The 20,568-nt window shown below is 39.8% G+C and overlaps 2 protein-coding genes across 2 annotated transcripts in view; both read left to right on the top strand.

Annotated features, from left to right (window-relative positions):
- The window catches only part of LOC128744146 (UDP-glycosyltransferase UGT5-like), a 32,884-nt gene extending 27,752 nt beyond the window's left edge, over positions 1-5,132 (top strand). The window contains exons 2-5 of the mRNA XM_053840948.1: positions 2,889-3,178; positions 3,232-4,042; positions 4,102-4,318; positions 4,385-5,132. Of these exons, the coding sequence (XP_053696923.1) occupies positions 2,909-3,178; positions 3,232-4,042; positions 4,102-4,318; positions 4,385-4,649 (1,563 nt within the window). The 5' untranslated portion in view covers positions 2,889-2,908 and the 3' untranslated portion in view covers positions 4,650-5,132. The remainder of the gene's footprint in view (positions 1-2,888; positions 3,179-3,231; positions 4,043-4,101; positions 4,319-4,384) is intronic.
- Positions 48-2,043, top strand: LOC128740860 (uncharacterized). The gene is made up of 4 exons (XM_053836430.1): positions 48-769; positions 830-1,543; positions 1,603-1,785; positions 1,845-2,043. Exons 1-4 carry the CDS (start codon positions 48-50, stop codon positions 2,041-2,043), a joined length of 1,818 nt encoding a protein of 605 aa, XP_053692405.1.
- Positions 5,133-20,568: the final 15,436 nt, after the last annotated feature.

A 20,568-nucleotide genomic window follows, 5' to 3' on the forward strand; every position in this document is an offset into this window, starting at 1 on the left:
CTGTGAAGTTGTTAAAATTAGATTTCCGGTTCTGCTCACCATTGAGTATGACTTCATATGCTGCCCAGCTGAGTTGCGCTAGCTGCGCCGCTACGAACGGAATATCGCGGACATGTTCCGCTTGTCGCCAGTTATGTTGCACCATCTGCTCCCGAGAGCCAGCGGATCAGATTTCGATGTTTAATGCACCGTCTGTTTTGTGTCAAAACTGTCTTGATTCAAGTGCAGATACCGCAACCCTAGGACACTGTGAACTGCATCCTGGCCGTATTCTGGATTTGTACTGTTTGACTTGCAATATGCAAATCTGCGCTGATTGCTTTATTATGGTTGCCGAACATAAGCGCCATACAATCGATAGTGTAGAAACCATCTATCGACAGAAGCTACTGGAAACAGTAGAAAAGTTTTGTGAGATTTCTAGACGATTAAAGCAGATTGATCTGAGCGCTGTCTGGCAGGTGAATGAAAACCTGAAAATAGTCGAAGAAGTAGAAAAGCAGATTTTGACGGAGGTATGTCAGCTTGTACAGGAACGTACTGCTAGTTTGGTACGCCTAACTGCGGAGAAAAAAGAAATCCTCAATCGAACGAAGGATGTAATTAATCGCGCTAAGATGCAGCAATTGGAAACGATGAAGGAAATTGATGAATTGAATTCGTCCGATTTCCTGCGTTCGCAGGAATCATTGAACGTACGTTGTGGACAAATATTACGAGATATAGAACAATTACATGTTCAACCGGTTCTTTGGGACGATATACAATGGTAAGTAAAATTAATATAACATTCACTTATGTGATTGATCATTTGATGACCCTTTTCCAGTGATCTTATTCCAGTTTGCAAGATGCAAACCATTTTCCTAAATCTGCGTCCTGATAGCACTTTGGAAGGACAACAGATTTCCGTTCATCTTATTGATGATTGTGGTATTCAATGGACCGTATTGTTTTATGTAGAATCACTAACAATTTCATCGGAGATATTTCCCACACAAAAAGTGCTGGATGGGTTTCAGTTTAGAGCTATGGTAGAAATTTCTCATACCACTCGATTGAAAGTATCTGGAGCTAGTTTTATTTTTGGTGGTCGAATGGAACGTAGCCAATTGATTTCCATAAAACATTTACAATGTACAGGTTTATTGTCGGACGAAGGAATTTTGAAACTACGAATTGGCATTCGATTGGAGAACATTGTCGGCGAGAATAAATTGCTTAAGGCATTATTGCTGGAGGAACAAAACGCAAACTCACATTTAAAAATAGAACAAGCTACTTTGAAAGAACAAAACTTAATACTTCAGCAAGAGATTGCACATGTTAGATTTTCCGCTTGTCAATCAATAGCATCTTACGAAAAAATAATGACCAGTTTGAGTAAGGAGAACAAGGAATTAAAAGAAGCGTCTGTGGAACGTTCGGCTACACCGAATAGCCAGGGAAGTTCACCTACTTATGAAGATAAGCAGAAATTGATCTCGGATATGAAGCGCTTGCAAGTCAAATTAGATGCAATGAAATGCTCTATGAAATCGATGTAAGGTTTTAATGTATTACCATATTACCTTATCATATATGCTTCTAATTTTTCCACAGGAATCCGTATGCTATCGGAAGTTTCGAAATATATCGTTTCAGCAAAGAAACCAAATTTTATTCTCCCCATTTGACCACATATAATGGTATTACAATTTACGTTGTTATACAACCAAACTTTTTTAGCGATAATGCATCGACAGTCAATGCCAATGTCTGCTGGGCTAAAGGACCAAAAAAGAAGTAAGAAAAATTAATCAAACATTGTCTAGAATTTTAATTATTTGTTATTTACTCCACAGCTGTGAAGTTTTTATAGAAATAATTAATGAATATGAAAAAGACTGCGTTCGCGAGGATCGCGTGTTCGATTTCACGAAAGGAACTAGTTTCACGTGGAGAAACGTTATCTCACATTTTGCCTTATTTAATGGCAAGGGCGGTTTCCTGGCGGATGATAATTTAAAAATTAAATTTGGATTGCGTCCCAAACTAGACTAAGTAGCAGACAAACTAATCAAGGCTCAAGTGGCTGCAGTCTGTTATTTTTCATTCTATTGTTTGTTTTTGCAGTTATAACTTTCGCATTCGAAATTCGCGATATATTTTTTGATATATCATTTACATTCTAGGACGCAAGCTGTCCTGTGTTTATGATTTTCTACTGTTGTTATTCTGATGTACTGTTTTAGATAGTTGACTATAATAAAACAAACTTAAAAACTACTGATTACCTAAACTGGAATGGAACTGCAGTGTAAATATCTACTCTAAACTAACAATGCTTGCATAGTAAAAGCTGAAGCTTATTAATATTTGGATGCTGGTCTATTTCAATCAATAAAATTAGAACTACCGCGAAGAACATTTAAAAGTTGTCGAATTAGCATAATGTTTGCATTACAATACTTATTCAATATATGGTGAAAAATGCATGTCTTACTCATTTATATCTGAGTACAAATTTTTAGGAGAGTTCGTTGTTACAAGACAGTACCACTCTAAAGGGTATCTCTGGTAGGGCGAAACCGGTAGTGGTCCCCGAGCTTCTCTAATTAGCGGTGTCGGTCGACTAGCTCTCACTTGCTAGATGGCGAAATGATTTCAACTAAGATTAGTAGTTGGTCGAGGCCGTAAGAGGTCTGTTAGGCGAGAATATCGATTAAATTAACACACTTCTAAGCTAAGCTCACCTATAGCTACACGCAGCTTGTAAACACTTACGCTCCCCAATAACATTGGTTAGACAAATTTCGCTCACTTATCAGTTTAGCTTATCAGTCTCATTGTTTTCAATTGGATCGCGCGAGTAGCAGCTGCTTAGTAATGTCAGTCTGATTCGTTAGGTCCGGCGTGTGACAGGAAAATGCAGTATGCAACGTTGGTCGCTTTCTTGGTTGGACTATGGACGACGGCCGGCGGGCAGCAGCGATCGACTTATCGCATTCTGGGACTGTTTCCGCACCCAGGTCTTAGCCACTTCAAGGTGTTCCAACCAATTATGAGAGAACTGGCCCAAGCTGGTCACCAGGTGTCAGTTGCCAGCTATTTTCCTAATTTAGATGATCCGCATCCTAACTACACGGATTACACTTTTGAAGGACAAAAGATTTTAACAAATTCGTTTAGCTTAGAGGTAAGTTGTTTATTATATCCCTTGTTTATGTAATAACATTTTTCTTTTCAAAGCAATTTTCTCAACGAAGCTTCTGGGACAACTTTGTGGAGTTTTACGAGTTGGCCGAATGGGGACATCAGTCGTGCAGTGCTGCTCTACAGTCGGCCGCACTCGATGCAATATTGGAGCGTCACCGCCGCGAACCGTTCGATTTGATTGTGACGGAGTACTTTTCCACGGACTGCATGCTTGGGCTTAGTCACGTGCTGCGACCTACGGGTGGGGGAGTTCCAATTGTGGGCCTCAGTAGCTGTGCTCTAATGCCGTGGCACTACGAACGAGTTGGTTTGCCGGATAGTCCAGCCTACATCCCATCGGAATTCAGTACATTTTCAGAACGTATGACTTTCTGGGAACGATTTGAAAATTGGATTGTTACTCGTACCGTGAACATCTTCTATCACATTGTTCAGTGGAACGATAATCGTTTACTTGCTGCGCGATTTGGAGAGGGACTTCCAAGTGTTCGACAAATAGCCAAGAACACCAGTCTGCTTTTGGTGAATCAACATTACACACTGAGCGGAGCAAGACCGCTAGTACCGGCTGTTGTGGAAGTTGGTGGTGTTCACATTAGACCAAAGAAGCCGTTACCCGAGGATATTCAGACTATTTTGGACAGCCATCCTGAGGGGGTGATAGTAATTTCGTGGGGTTCCATATTAAGAGCTTCCACATTGCCAAGCGCGAAACGAGAAGCGATCGTGAATGCTTTGCGACGTTTGTCTTTAACGGTTTTATGGAAATGGGAAGACGATAATATAGGCGATCTGCCGAAAAATGTGATCATACGAAAGTGGCTTCCACAGAGGGATGTGCTTTGTAAGGATTGTGTTACTGAGTTCTCTAATGTTAAGCTCTAAAAATCTTTGCTTTTATAGGTCATCCAAACGTTCGACTGTTTTTATCCCATGGGGGACTTTTGGGAGTGTCTGAAGCGGTGCACTGCCAAGTGCCTATTGTAACGACACCAATTTATGGCGACCAGTTCCTCAATGCGGCCGCATTGGTAAATCGCAAGATGGGTGTAACGATGGATTATCACTTGATTGATACGGAGTATGTATTCCAGTGCATACAGCATGGCTTACAACCCGAGTAAGTAACAGTTCATATAGGTACATGATTTAAGTAATTACAGTATTCAATATATCCACATTTCAGGATACGTCAGGCAGCGATTGATGTTTCACGTGCTTACCGTCACCGACCGCAAACACCAGTTGAGTTAGCCGTTTGGTCTATTGAAAATGTACTCATAAATGGTCATCGTAAACTAGAGAAATCCTATGGAAGTGAGCTTTCGCTTCCCATCTATTATAGTTGGGATATTATAGCGGTGCTCGTTTTAATTATTATTTCGGTGCTCAAGATTGGGACTATTGCATTTAAAAATTTTGGACATCGTGTGAAGGAGAAGCAGCTGTAATAAAATACCTTATATAGTTAGTGAGTTATAAAAATGTTGATTTATAACATTGTAACATATGAAAATCAGTTTTGGGTTCAGTACCTTGAAAAACATGGAATTCAGCTGAATTATTTCAAGCATCTAAAAACTGTTTTTTGCAGTCCTCAGAAAAAAAGAAATCAAAATGCACTTGCTAAAGGGGATGTTTCTCGAGACGAATTATGCGAAGTACCTAGGGAACGGGAGGGTATTTTCAGCCCAATAAGCGATTGAATGTATTTTACCGGCCTAGGCCTAGTTCTAGCGGAAGAACAGATGATTTTGATGTTCTTTTAATGAAAAACAGTAGATTACTAACATTTTTGAGAAAGTAGTTATAACATGTTGCAGTTGTATATCAGCAAAGTATGAATAATAGCGAAAGAAAGGGAAAATGGGCTCAATATAGAAACAGGCCGAAAACACCTTCCCTTACACTAGTTATTGAACAAAAATTCAAAATAATTGGTTCTTGGAAATGAAGAATTGAGATGTTTGAAATAAAGTTTCGGAAAAACTTCGTTCCATAAAAATAGTTTTAATTCATGAAAAAGAAACGGGTGGGCACAAAATTCTGACGGAATTTGGAAAATTGTGGAGCTAGTGCTGCGATATTAAGAAGATTTTAAATCATGTAGAAATCTGAACAAATGTTATCTGACTTGACTAACATAATTCCTTACCATGCCATCCAGTGCATTGTGTAATCAGTGCAGCATGGTAGTATGCAAGCAGAGTAACTTGTATGCGATTACGGTTTATAGATTGCATACATTTTGGCGCTTGTGCTGCCATACTGGGGCGATTCTACATAACGAATTAATTTATCAAATGGCGCTATAATTGGTTTCCGTAACGTCGTGTCGTCGTCATCAGCATAGAGCCTGGGTGCTTCGCGCTGTTTCAAGCAGTCGCACAGTGCGTTGAGCCATAGACAAAAATCATTTTTCACTTTTTTTAAATCGGGTATACCAAGTATTTAAAATTGTTTATAGATGCCTTCTGCTATATAAACAAGTATTAGTTTGCTTGGGAAAGCGTCACAACTACTATTACAAGCGTTCAAACTGTCAAGTTGCAGAGTGGATTTTACTTACAAATTTTGCTTTCATTTTTGAAGGTTATTCTTCACGCTCGTAAAAGTCTCATAGCTTGTGTAATCAAAATCTTTAAAATGGAGAATAACAATCAAGGTTAGTAGAATAAATTTTGGATATAGAAGGAATTCATTTTGACCTCACTCTTAAGAAATCGCCCCATAGAAACGACATAGATATTATCCTTCAAAAAAAACAGAACTCCAACTTTGATTACTGATTTAAAAAATGTTCCACCGACTTCCAAGCTAAAATATACACAGAATAATTGTTCAAAGTGTCCTCTACAAGATCGAACAGGTTTTAGCTGCAACTACCTGCAACTCTGCAAGATATTTCAATATTTGTAAATCAACGTCAAGCACTGATAAACCGTCAGATTTCCGTTGATTCTACTATATTATGTTATTTCTGTTAGAAGAAACCACTGGTTATGATGCTTTGTGCTATTACTATACAAAATTAAACTCAAAGCGATTTTATCTCATATAGCAAGTAAATATTTGGGGGGCTCCGTAGCCGCAAGGTTACCGAGTCTGCTTTGACAAGCGAGTGGTCGTGGGTTCGAATCTTAGTAGAATCAAGCCATTCTCGATGTCAAGTGACTTTAGCATGGGTTTATTCTCAGGCCCCTCCTTTTACCCTTCCTTCGTGCTGAATTCTATATTTACCCTCTGAAGCCTCTTAACAGTGCAAATGTCCCTCCTATAGTTAAGTGTACTGGTCAGAGGTACGAATGAGTCCTCGCCAGGGACAGCTATAATATGGGATAGTGCTGGCAGCGAGGAATAAGTGGGTAAAGTAGATTAAGCTTTGAAGGAAGGGTAAACCCCAATACACGCAAGCACGCATAAAATTTAATAAGCATATCGCTCACTCAATAGCGATTATAGCAAAAAGAAATGCAGTGCAGGTCATACAGCAAACACCCGGGCGATATTACAATAGATCAACTATACTGGTCGCAGTAATGAGTCCACACATGGAAAAAAAAGTAAATATTTCTTTAAAAAAAATTAATAAACTTAATCGGTATTAAGTATTGACATTTTTTCCCGTTTTTCGGATTGATAATAATGACGAATAATCAATGATAACGGTTTTCCTGCTGGAAATTCGTTTCGTGGATCTAATTAAAAGGTTTTCAAAAATTTCCCAACAAAAACAGAACGTCGAGCTGCAGACTTTGTCTCAAATTATGCCACGGAAAATTATTATTTACTTTTCCGTTACGGCTGAGAATGGTAAAAAGGCTTAAGTATTACTTAAACACTAGCTCTGTTCACAGATATAGATATGTTAGTGCGAAATTATATTTTGCTTAGAAATGCAAACGTCTTCCATAAACATAGCTTTCCAAGCTTTCATGCACTGAAGAAAAACTTTTCAGTTACCGAAATTGCAGCCAAGGTTGATCTTCGAGTGCTGCTTAATCTAACACTAGATGGCATTGCTGAATTTACCAAAGTATTTCTAGTATAAATGTCGCTTTCACAAACAACTTTGGTAGTTATATAGCCAACGGCAACCCATATAATGATAAAAAACTTTTGCAATGCTTGCATACAAATTTGGCATTTAGGACATTTTTGCCATTATGTAAAAATTTTGAGACATTTAAGCAAATACTAGCTTCTATTATCACAAACTACTTTTTTCATTACACTAGCTTGATAAAATGACTAAAACTAGCAGTTTTGATTTTTGTCCCGCAGTCCCATACGTTCAACGCACTGTGAGTCGTCTGCATTCAACTTGATCTTGGGCCACTCGTCGCCAATTTCCCAGTCGTCCTAGAAGTCCTGGTCGAGCCATCTTGCATTGGTTTCCGTAGTGCGCAGTAATCTGAGATTACACCAATTCAATTCAATGCAATTATCATTACTAATGATTCATTAGTAATCTTTAGTAACAAGAGGAATTATAACTATTATTTATCAAAGTAATCAGACGTATTTTTATTTTACTGTATTTAGAAATCATTGTTGCTGGAAGCTCATTAACCCATTAAGCTCCACGTTTTTTCCAGCAGAGTTCGAAAGCTGAAACTTTTTGTATTCTAAAAAACATAGTTCAGTGCAAGGTTCAGAGGTTTATATCGATTTCATGCAATAATAAACGCGAGGCAAGAGTGAAATTTGAACCTCAAATTCAACCGCGAAGAATTCTACAAAATTGTAAAATCTAATAGCGTTTTTATTTTTGCTCAAGTTCAATCTAGGTTCGCCCTAGTTCCATTCGAACAGCTGTCAAAACGTTTGTTTTTTTCACTCAGGTTGGACATCGGGTCGGGTTGCGCTGGGTCTTTCTACAGTTTCAACCCCGCTATAAGTAATAAACTGAAAACGCGAAAACGTTTGTTTATTCAGTGGTCGGATTGGAACTAATTAAGGTTAAAAAACAAAAACGGTATAAGAAGGATATGAATAAGAATAAAAGATCTTAAAAATTGAAAGTCCACTGCAAAAAACCGTTATTTAAATCTGGTTGTGATCGCGAGAATAAGAAGTTGCAAGGTTTTTTGGAAGTCACTTGTAATCCTAGGTTTAGGTAACGGGTAGCAACTAAAATTTTGGAATTTTTTCCAGCCCCTATGCACAAAAATAAACGAGCCTAAAGAGAAATGAGAGTGTGTATGTATTAGCTCTCTCTCTCTCCTCTTTCTACCAGTACTTTTTGTTTCGTTTATGCTTGCCAAGTTTTGCTCAAAATGGTGTGAAAATAAGAAACATTTCGGGAGCGTGTTGTATGCTTGCTTCTACGAATTGCACGTAGATCTCGGCAAAAAGTATACAGTACAACATTTTAGAAGCGAATATGATGCGGCTCGTCTATTTACCATATCCCAAGATCCTCAACAATTATTCACAAGCAAGGTAGTGGAAGACCAGCCAAAGTTATGGGCGCAGAAGGACTTCATTCACTTTCTCTTGCCTTCAGCTGCAAGGATTTCGTGAACCAACGGTAGAGCAGGCGTTACAACGCACGAAGCCCTGTGTAGATTAAGCAGCGAGGGTTTGTTTGTTGGCAAAGGGTGAACATGTGCATTCCATAACCTCTGTTCATTAACTCCTATTCCTACCTCCACGAGGTGCCGGCAGGAGTACGCAACTTCGGTTGTCGTATGCTAACAGGAAAGCGGGCACAGTGGCTCCCGCCCACATTAAAATGGCAGCCCCATCAGCGGGATAAGAACCTTAGGTTAACACCCTCCTGTACCGGAACACAAAAAAGTTACCGAAAATGAAAGAAGAAATCTCTCTGGGTTATTGGCAACGACCTTTAGCATGAAAACTCGGACACGAATCGGAACATGGAATATCAATATACTGACCCTTGCCCAGCAGGGCAAGCTGGCTCAACTTGCAAGGGAAGCTAGCCGCCTGAAGCTTGAAATCCTGGGACTGAGCGAGGTCCGGTGGCCGGGTACTGGCGAACACAGGACATCATCCGGGCAAGTCTTGCTCTACTCTGGCATACGAGATGAAAATGCTACTTGAGAAAGAGGAGTTGGATTCCTACTGAGCCCAGGAGACATGCGAATAATCGTTGCCAGATTCAGAACACGGGTTAGGAACCTCGCAGCAATCCAGTGCTATGCGCCAACAAATGCTGCCGACCTCCAGGACAAAGAGAGTTTTTACAGCCAGCTGAACAGCGTGGTTGAGAAAATCCCGAAGGGGGACATCCAAATCCACAGGGGCGACTTCAACGCGAAGATTGACTCAAACAACGCGGACCTTGAACGCGTCATGGGACGCCTTGGCCTAGGAGAGATGAGCGAAAACGGAGAGCTGTTTACAGAATTCTGTGATAATAACAACATGGATCGCTCTTCCCCCATAGACCAGTACATAAAGTCATGTGGGTTTCCCGCGACGGCCGAACAGAAAACCAAATCGACCACATCTGCATCAACCGGAAATGGCGAAGGAGCGCTGAAATTGCATCCGAACATCATCTTGTTATCGCTGAGATACATCTGCGCGTCGCACGTGTCCAACGACGGGAGGAGAAAGTTGGGTGCCGCTACGACGTCCGCCGATTGGAGAATCCTGAGGTGAAAAGGGCCTTTGTCGAACAATTTGAATCTCGAGCCTCGGAGCTGCCACCTGGTGGAACCGTCGAAGAGCAATGAACCGGCATCAAGAACGCCTTCATCACGACCAGTGATGAAACCCTCGGCAAAGCGCTCAGCGGGCGGAGGGAGTGGATCTCGGATGAAACTTGCAGGAAGATCGACGTGCGGAGAGAAGCGAAAGCCGGCATTGAGCGAGCGCGGACCAGCTGCCCGTCAACGATACGCCGAATTGGAGAGGACTGTTAAACGTGCTTGTAGGCGGGACAAGAGAGCCTGGACTAACTCCCTAGCCAAACAAGGAGAAACCGCCGCCAATGGTGATATCCGTTTGTTGTACGATATTTCTCGCCGCCTTAGTGGTGCCAGGATGAATACAAAGATGCCGCTAAAGGACAGAGCTGCTCAGCTACTGACTGACCGTACAGAACAGCTTAAGCAATGGACTGAACATTTTGAACAACTCTTCTGAGTTTCAAATATCAGAGACCAACAAAACCAGCAGCGTATGACGCCTACAGTTCGTCGAATTAATCGCGTCAACTCGGAGGTGCCATCGCTGGATGAAATTGTAACAGCCATCAAGAGTATGAAATCCAATGGACTCCAGCGCCTCTGTGGTTCATAGGTACACGGGTACCAACGAGCCACATGCCCTGGCGGGTGTTGTGGGTTCAAATCCGTTTATAATCTCAGATTATAGCTTGGTTCGACCCATGCACCTTCCAGCATTGGACAAAAGGCAGGAGTCACAAAGATAACTTGTTAAGCGTAGCTACCTATTACCCCCCCCCCCTTCCTTTCCACTCTTTCCCCTCCATTCCCAAAAAACCCTTCTTCATTACTTTCCCTTAACGTACCTTCATCAATTGCAGAACCATCGTTTCAAAAAATGTTAATATATGCCTGACCGCATTTCAAGGTCAAAAGACTAAAACACGAGTTTGGTCAAGAAACTGTGTGTGTCTCGAGTTCCTTGTTCTTCTTCTTGTTTTGGTTGCGCATCTTCTCCCGGAAGAGTCAGGTATGCTGCCACATTTTGCTCCTCGTCAAACCAAGTAATAGGTTGTTCCACGCCGCACTGGAAGGCTTATGTGTATGATCGTTTTTTGGCCACTTCCCGTGGTCGGATCATTACAAAATCAGTATCAAAATAAGCAGAAAAGACTGCAGATTCAAAATTTGAATTAAAAATAATAATAAATTTTTCAAAATTTTTAGTCGTTTATGTCCCCTTAAGTACTCAAAATATGATACGAAAATAATTCTTTGCATTTTCATAATAAATGTTAGACAAATATTCCGACGGGCTTTCGATAAAAGCTTCTTAGCAAGTCAAACTATCATCTGTTGTACACTCTGCTGGTCAACCTCACGGGCCATATAATTACCTTTTCTGTCTTCTTCAACAAAAAAACTCACCAGGCTCATGCAGGAATTGCGTTTTATTTTGCACCAGTTTGCAGTTCAAACTAGCGACACGAACGCTGCTCAAATTTGCCACTTTGACGGCAACTCTTTTGTTCTGGCCAACTTCGATTTCTCGTGGGTGATTGTCAATAAGTTCGACTTACTAATTAGATCGCGATCTTATTTTATGCATTACGCAAGCGAGTCTTTACCATCAGACTGTATTTGCCGGGCTGGTTGAGCCGACAAGATCGGCCCGGCCTGATAGTGACTAATTTGTTGTTCTACCTATGAGGTCCTCAAATCGGAATCTGTTGATTAATGCTAATTAGTGATGGTTAGAATTAAGTAGATTGGTTCTATTTGCAAAACAAGCAGCTATAAATAATTTTCACACGAATCGTCGTCAGTTACTGCTGGTCCCTGTTTACATTTGTGTCAGAGGGCGGATTTTCATTTGAATAGATTAGATAGAAAAGTTTCTAGATTGTTACAAATAGCAATGTGTTTGGCTAGGTATGAACAAATTCCACCGCACGAATGTGAGCCAAGCGATCAAAATCGAATGATATCGAATTAGTTTGGCTTCTTAGCTAAGTCGAATGATGCACGAAATTCGGTCGATTAAATCAGATTCCGGAGGAAAATAACCCTAACAAATTGTTTCGGAAAACCAATTAGTAGCGCTTCTATAGAGACGAATTTGGGGCGTGTAATGGGCTTTTTCGGAACAAACCCTGCCTGCCTGCAGGGTTTCATGCTACTTCTGTTTGGACACGAGCTAGAGAGGCTCGTGCTGGCTTGAATTCGAATCGTACGTATCGAGCATCAACCGCGTTCAGTTCAGAAAACTAAGCTGGATTTTGGAATGGTGCGTGAAACGCATTGCGTGCGCGATATTTGCGAGAGCTATGAAGATGAAAGGAGGTTCGTTATTACGCGTATTATCCATACACGCGCACACTTGGCAGTCGGAGGTCTGATGAAGTGTGCTTCCTCGGTGGGGCTGCATGTGTCGAGCAACAAAAATGTTGAGCGAGGAACCATAAAAAATGTTGTTCGATTATTTAGGCTGTAGCAAACAGTGGCTTAATTTTGTTGCAAGTTGCATTCATATCAACAAAATATGTCATTTTTATAACTTGATCAGGCATCTAATGATGCCATTATGCATAAAAAGTTCAAGCAATAAACAGCCTTTCAAAATAGCATGCATCTGTTACCATTGAGTGAAGAACCAGCTCTAATTGAGTCATCCGCCGAGAACAAAATATGTCGAATCATTTCAGGCGGCGGTTCTCAAATCCGGTGAAGAAAGTTTCACATTTGCAGCCTAATTTTAACTTCCGCTTTTATCTTTTAATGGTCCACTCAATCGATGAAACATTTGGCAGAGAAAAATATGTTCGATCTTCGTTTATGATTGCTCTTCTTTCTGCTACGGCTCAACTGAAGTAAAAGTATATCTTTTGGATTAGCGATCCGAGACTCCTGATAGGACATCACGGTGCACTTACAAGCCGCGTGGTGAGGTAAAAAAAATCGAATAACATCTAGACAGGTTGCATATGCCTTTTATGTTCACCCTCAATAACTGATACATAAATCGGTTTATTGGTTTTGTATTTTCATTCAGTAACCCCTCTGTGGTCGTTGGATGCCATGCTGCGAGGGCCAAATGTTTCTCAACACGCAATACATTTTGACTTCTTCTCGTTGTTGGTTGGGCAGGAAGAAGCAACATGTGCATGTCCTTACGGCTAACTTAAAAAAACACCCTTCCCTAATTGAAAGGATCGGTTTTTTCTTATGTTTCATTCTTTTTTTTCATTCTTTCGACACCGCACCGGTAACGAACAGGTGAAGAGGCTTTCTCCCGAAGGGAGATTGCTACCCAGGCCACGTTCAAGTCAAATGAATCGTTAGTCCTAATGAAAAAGGGGTCAAGACGCTTAAAAGGCGCGAAAATTCAAATTATAACGATCGGTTCTCTTTCGGGCTGTGAGGGACCATCACTCAGCCATATTGCTTTGTGATTGAAAATAGCGTCCTACGGTGAATTTATCAGCGACGACGGAAGCGCATTTTTACGGGAAAGATTTCTAGTCTGCGATACGAAGAAAGGGATGAGGGCATTAATAAATGCCACCGGAAGTTCCAGCATACTTTTATCGGACCTTAGCACGTTTTATTGTTGCTCTAAAATCCTTTCGAATAATCTTACCCAGTTCTATCTCCGTTTGACTGTAACGAAGGATATTGAAGGTTAGCAAGGAAAATGCAGGTATACTTCAAGCAGTGGCTTTGTCTTACGGCTTTCGAGCTTTTCAGGTGGTTGAACAGGTGCAATCAATGAGTTGTTTTTTTTTAGAGGTAGACTCCAATAAAGCTATATAATTGAGGATCAAAGTTTAAGTTGCGCGATTGCTCGTGACAATACTACTCTTCTACGTTGTAGTTATTTCCGAGCAAATTCGCTGACGACATTGTCATCAAATTAAAGTTTCGACAGAATAAAGATAACATGGAATAACGTTAGTAAAACTTAAGAAAGATAGTGAAATAATTGCAAGATAGCGTGGTAGATTCTCGCCAGGCGTGATTCATTTGACTGCTTCGGCAGCCGTCAAAATTCCCGGGTCCTCTCGTGGTTTTTATTGTTCCCGTTTACCAACGTTGCCCTGTCCGCATCATGACGAGGGAGAATGATGCTACTATTCTGCCACCTCTAATCCCAAGTTTCGAAAATCACCACAGACGCTATTATATGTGCAGAGAAGATGATGGAAAATGTTCATGTCCTGTGCCTGTCTGTGCCTTAACCACTTGCGTTCTCGCGGCAGAGATAACAGAGGTAGGGATCGCGAAACGAGAGAGGTTGCTTTTAATAAATGCGAAATAAAATAGAGTATTGTACCTGCCCGCAAGATGTGCTGTGCTTCATTCGAGTGCCCAAAAGAAGGGGGGATGTCCAGAAATAATGGATGTTTGATGAGTTAAGAATATGCTCCAACTCCAAACCATAGGGGATTGGAGGAGAGAAGAGGAGGAAATTAATTTTAGCTCTCTTCTGGGTTTGCTCCCGGGAAAACTGCGGGAACAAAGAACGAACGGTAGCCTGAACGATTGAGTGCAAGAAAGATGTTTCGAAACAGCATCTCAGCACCATACGCTACTCTGCGGGAAAGGATGCAACTGATAAAGTTCGGTAGCTGCCCGGAGCGTTTCTCGCATTCTTCTGATAAATTACGGACACATAACTGAAGGCGATCGCCGATCGTTATTCTTTAGGTTGAGACAACAATAGGTAGACCGATTCATTTTTACGTGAATGTTTGTAGCTCCCATAATAAATCGCCAATCGGTCTCTACGAGTGCATCGTAGTTATTGCTGGAAAATGAGATAAACCTGTAAGTTGTGGTCTTTGCTTTGACGTTTTCCGAAAAGATAGAAAAATAGGCGGGAAGATAAAAAACTGTATCAGAGCTAACCTAAACTAACCTCCTAAAGGTGATACAAAAGGATGTAATGCATGCTGTGTTAGTAACACGTTATAGAGCAAACAAAAATAATCACCTCCACGACATCTTTATCTTCCTCTGTAGTAGGGTTTGACAATAGGTACATCCCCATTAACAAGAACCCCTCGATGCTGAACCCCAAACAACAATAGTCTTTCTATAGAAGTTCTACGAAATGTATTTCCTTCCAATGCTTTTGACAATTTAGTTTTCAGTTTCAGTCACAGAAAAATGGCGATGTATTAGGGGGTCGAATGTTACACGGCATTCTTGTTTGGACGCGGTTTATGCCGGTTGCAGCTTAGAAATAAGGGACCGAATGGGACAGCATACGATACAACAGAATTGGACAACATCGAAATAACAATATGGTTAGCTTGCAGTGCGGATAAACAGGACAGAATCAGATTAGACTGTATCAAAATAAAGAGCTTGTTTTTTTATCATTGCCAGTGCAGACAAATGTACGCTTAGTGCGGGGTTCACTAAATTTGCGTAAAGCATAATCAAACGACGGTTTTTACTGTTGTCACTTAAATTTTATTTACGAAATTTGAATTTCCTCCGAGCTTTTTTTTTGGATGAAGCTCAATTATGTAAAAACGACCACTCTTTAGAAGAAATAAAATGCGGAAAATTGTCCTTACACCAAGTCTGTGTAGCTTTGGCCTGATGAGACGGTGCAGAATCTTGTTCGATCATACTGCGCATTCTTGTAGTATTTTAGACGATGGGAAGCAAATGGTTCTTTATAACATTTAAAACAGTATTTAGTATTGATTTTAACACCACATCTTAACACATTGAACCTTTTTTAAGAGTTACTGAACCTAAGAGTTACCTGAAAGGAGCATCAAATATATCTCGGCGGTAGCAGCCAGGTGGAAGGAGCACTCCTAGACGCTGTTGAATTGAAAAGTAAACACGGAGATCAACAGGAATAAGATAAGAATTGTAGGCGATGGTCTGTAGGCTGTGCAATCAACAACACAGAAGGAGGTCAGGAAGACAATCTTTGAGTTGAAAAACGGCAAGACTGCTAGGAAGGATTGTACCCCAGCAAAGCCGTAGCGTGACATAGTGGCGCTCTTGGCGAAGACCCGATTCAGCACTCTCTTCAGCGTCTTTTAAATCAGTGGTCCAAGTTTATTATTTTTGATAAGATTTTAAACCACCAACCAGTTTCTGAACCTGCACTAAATTCTGGATTTTTTTTCCTGTATGGACTCATCACTGCGACCAGTATCGTTGATCTATTGTGATATCGCCCGGGTGTTTGCTGAACAACATGCACTGCATTTTTTGCTATAATCGCTATTGAATGAGCGATATGCTTATTAAATTTATATGCGTGCTTGCGTGTAGTGGGGTTTACCGATCCTTCAATGCTAGATCTACTTTATCTACCTTGCTCCTCAATGCCAGTACTGTCTCCAATTACAGCCATCCCTGGCGAGGATGACCAGTACATTTAACTATAAGAGTGACTTTTTGCACTGTCAAGAGTGCTTTTATGGTGGTCATATAGAATTCAGCATGAAGGAAGGGTAATGAGGGACCTGAGAATAAACCCATGCCAAAGCCACTTGACATCGACTGGCCTGTTCCTACTAAGATTCGAACCCACGACCACTCGCTTGTCAAAGCAGACTCGGTAACCTTACGGCTACGGAGCCCCCCTGGATTCTGGATTACATTTCTTATTAGAGTTTGTTTCAAATTTTATTACAAATTTTGAAACAGATTTGGACTAGCTTCTAGACTAGATTTTGGATCACATTTCTGATCAGATTTAGGACCAGATATTGCACTACATTCTGAACCAAAATCAAATTTCGGACTTGGAGCACATTTTGGTCCATATTTTTTATCAGATTGCGGACCAGATTCTGGAACTCAGATTTTGGACCAGATTATAAACCAGATTTTGTACCACATTTTTGATCAGATTTTTTGGGCCAGATTTTAAACCTAGAGCAGATTTGGGACTACAGTTTTTTGATTATTTGTTAAACCCCCAACCAGATTTTGGATCAGGTTTAGAACCAGATTCCGGGCCTGTACTACACCGTAGACCAAATTTTTCATCAACTTTTGTTTCAGATTTTTTAACAAATTTGAACTAGATTCTTGACCAAATTTTGAACCACATTTTTGATCAGATTTTTGATGATTTGGTTTGATCTGATTTGATTGGTTTGATTTTGGGTTAGATTTTGAAACCAGATTCTGAATCTGTATCAGATTCTGGAACAGATTTTGGACCACATTTTGATCACATTTTTAACCTCATTTATGAACAGATTTTGGATCAGGTTCTGGATCACATTCTGGACCTGAACCAGATCTTGGAGCTCCTTCAGATTCAAGCTCAAATTTTGAAGTACATTTTTATCAAATTTAAAACAGATTTTGGATAATATTTTGGACAACATTTTTGATCAAATTTTGAATAAGTTTTTGGACCTGAACCAGGTTGTGGCCCTTTCCCCGAATCTGGACCACATTTTTTTTCAGATCTTTGATCAGATTTTCAATAAAATTTGGGTCCAGATTCTGGAGCTGAACCAGAATATAAACCAGATTTTGGGCCACATTTTTGAACCACACACCAGATTTTGGGTCAGGGTCTAAACCAGAGTCTGGACCTGGTCTAGATTGCGAACCACATTTTTATTATCAAATTTTGGAACAGATTTGAATTGAATTCTGGATCGGATTTTGAACTAACTTTTCGATTAGATGTTGGCCAAGTTATGGACCAAATACGGGACTTGAACTAGATGTTTGACCTTCACCAGATTTCAGATTTTGGACCACATTTTTATCAAATTTGGACCAGGTTTTGGATATTATTTTTTTTATTATTTTTTGCCAGATTTTGGATCGGATGCAGGACCGGATTTTGAACCACCTTAACCAAGATCGGATTTTGGGCCTGGACCAAATTCTGGGTCACGTTTTGATCATATTTCTGACCAGATTTTGGATCAAGCTTTGAACCAGATTCTCAAACTGGGCCAGATTACAAGTCCGATTTTGGATAACATTTTTGATCAAATTTTAAACTTGCAAACAGACTTTGAATCAGATTCTGGACTTAGATCATATTTTGGATCTGGACTATATTTTATCAAATTTTGGGCTAGATTGTGGACCATCCCAAGAAATATTTTTATTGTATAGTGGCTTATCAAGCGCTTGGTCCAAAGGTGTTAGCTATACAATTGTTGAATAAGCTTCTTTTAAACAAAAATGTTTGTTGAGATGTTTTAGACCATATTTTATCAGATTTTGGACCCAGCTTCTAGACCTGGTTCCAGAACTGTTACGTGCCATTGTGATGGCTTGTGTGATGGAGTCCTTCGTCTGCGAGTACCAAGCTGGTTTTTGTGAGGGTCGCTCCACGACGAACCAGATGTTTACCCTGCGTCAGGTACTAGACAAGTTCCGGGAGTACAACTTGCAGACTCATCATATGTTTGTAGACTTTAACGCGGTGTACGATTCAGTCAAATGAAATTAGCTGTGACAGATAGTACTAGAACCTGGTTTTCCAACAAAACTAGTTACGCTGATTCGTGCGATCCTGGGTGGATCAAAATCATGCGTCAGAATAGCAGGTAAGATCTGAGACGCTTTCGTGATTGCAGCGGCGAATCGAACTTATCCAGCTGAAGCTCGGTAGTTTGCAAGCTTGCACAAAACTGACGCTCTACAAAACACTAATCCGATGGCCCTTTACGGACATGAATCATGGACGCTACAGCAAGCTGATCGACGAGTGCTTGGAGTTTTTGAGCCTAAATTTCTGCTACCAATAGCGTAAAGAAAGAAATAATGAAAGAATGAAAGAATGAAAGAATGAAAGAATGAAAGAATGAAAGAATGAAAGAATGAAAGAATGAAAGAATGAAAGAATGAAGGAATGAAGGAATGAAGGAATGAAGGAATGAAGGAATGAAGGAATGAAGGAATGAAGAAATGAAGAAATGAAGGAATGAAGGAATGAAGGAATGAAGGAATGAAGGAATGAAGGAATGAAGGAATGAAGGAATGAAGGAATGAAGGAATGAAGGAATGAAGGAATGAAGGAATGAAGGAATGAAGGAATGAAGGAATGAAGGAATGAAGGAATGAAGGAATGAAGGAATGAAGGAATGAAGGAATGAAGGAATGAAGGAATGAAGGAATGAAGGAATGAAGGAATGAAGGAATGAAGGAATGAAGGAATGAAGGAATGAAGGAATGAAGGAATGAAGGAATGAAGGAATGAAGGAATGAAGGAATGAAGGAATGAAGGAATGAAGGAATGAAGGAATGAAGGAATGAAGGAATGAAGGAATGAAGGAATGAAGGAATGAAGGAATGAAGGAATGAAGGAATGAAGGAATGAAGGAATGAAGGAATGAAGGAATGAAGGAATGAAGGAATGAAGGAATGAAGGAATGAAGGAATGAAGGAATGAAGGAATGAAGGAATGAAGGAATGAAGGAATGAAGGAATGAAGGAATGAAGGAATGAAGGAATGAAGGAATGAAGGAATGAAGGAATGAAGGAATGAAGGAATGAAGGAATGAAGGAATGAAGGAATGAAGGAATGAAGGAATGAAGGAATGAAGGAATGAAGGAATGAAGGAATGAAGGAATGAAGGAATGAAGGAATGAAGGAATGAAGGAATGAAGGAATGAAGGAATGAAGGAATGAAGGAATGAAGGAATGAAGGAATGAAGGAATGAAGGAATGAAGGAATGAAGGAATGAAGGAATGAAGGAATGAAGGAATGAAGGAATGAAGGAATGAAGGAATGAAGGAATGAAGGAATGAAGGAATGAAGGAATGAAGGAATGAAGGAATGAAGAAATGAAGGAATGATGGAATGAAGGAATGAAGGAATGAAGGAATGAAGGAATGAAGGAATGAAGGAATGAAGGAATGAAGGAATGAAGGAATGAAGGAATTATGGAATGAAGGAATGAAGGAATGAAGGAATGAAGGAATAAAGGAATGAAGGAATGAAGGAATGAAGGAATGAAGGAATGAAGGAATGAAGGAATGAAGGAATGAAGGAATGAAGGAATGAAGGAATGAAGGAATGAAGGAATGAAGGAATGAAGGAATGAAGGAATGAAGGAATGAAGGAATGAAGGAATGAAGGAATGAAGGAATGAAGGAATGAAGGAATGAAGGAATGAAGGAATGAAGGAATGAAGGAATGAAGGAATGAAGGAATGAAGGAATGAAGGAATGAAGGAATGAAGGAATGAAGGAATGAAGGAATGAAAGAATGAAGGAATGAGAGAATGAAAGAATGAAAGAATGAAAGAATGAAAGAATGAAAGAATGAAGGAATGAAAGAATGAAAGAATGAAAGAATGAAAGAATGAAAGAATGAAAGAATGAAAGAATGAAAGAATGAAAGAATGAAAGAATGAAAGAATGAAAGAATGAAAGAATGAAAGAATGAAAGAATGAAAGAATGAAAGAATGAAAGAATGAAAGAATGAAAGAATGAAAGAATGAAAGAATGAAAGAATGAAAGAATGAAAGAATGAAAGAATGAAAGAATGAAAGAATGAAAGAATGAAAGAATGAAAGAATGAAGGAATGAAAGAATGAAAGAATGAAAGAATGAAAGAATGAAAGAATGAAAGAATGAAAGAATGAAAGAATGAAAGAATGAAAGAATGAAAGAATGAAAGAATGAAAGAATGAAAGAATGAAAGAATGAAAGAATGAAAGAATGAAAGAATGAAAGAATGAAAGAATGAAAGAATGAAAGAATGAAAG

The sequence above is a fragment of the Sabethes cyaneus genome, chromosome 3, assembly GCF_943734655.1.
Source record: "Sabethes cyaneus chromosome 3, idSabCyanKW18_F2, whole genome shotgun sequence".
NCBI classification, from domain to species: domain Eukaryota; kingdom Metazoa; phylum Arthropoda; class Insecta; order Diptera; family Culicidae; genus Sabethes; species Sabethes cyaneus.

Bases quoted from the DNA above. Each gene is read 5' to 3' on its own strand.
- LOC128740860 (XM_053836430.1), top strand. From the start codon at position 48: ATGACTTCATATGCTGCCCAGCTGAGTTGCGCTAGCTGCGCCGCTACG. The intron at 770-829 runs GTAAGTAAAATT...ACCCTTTTCCAG, and splicing joins CTTTGGGACGATATACAATG to TGATCTTATTCCAGTTTGCA. The intron at 1,544-1,602 runs GTAAGGTTTTAA...ATTTTTCCACAG, and splicing joins AAATGCTCTATGAAATCGAT to GAATCCGTATGCTATCGGAA.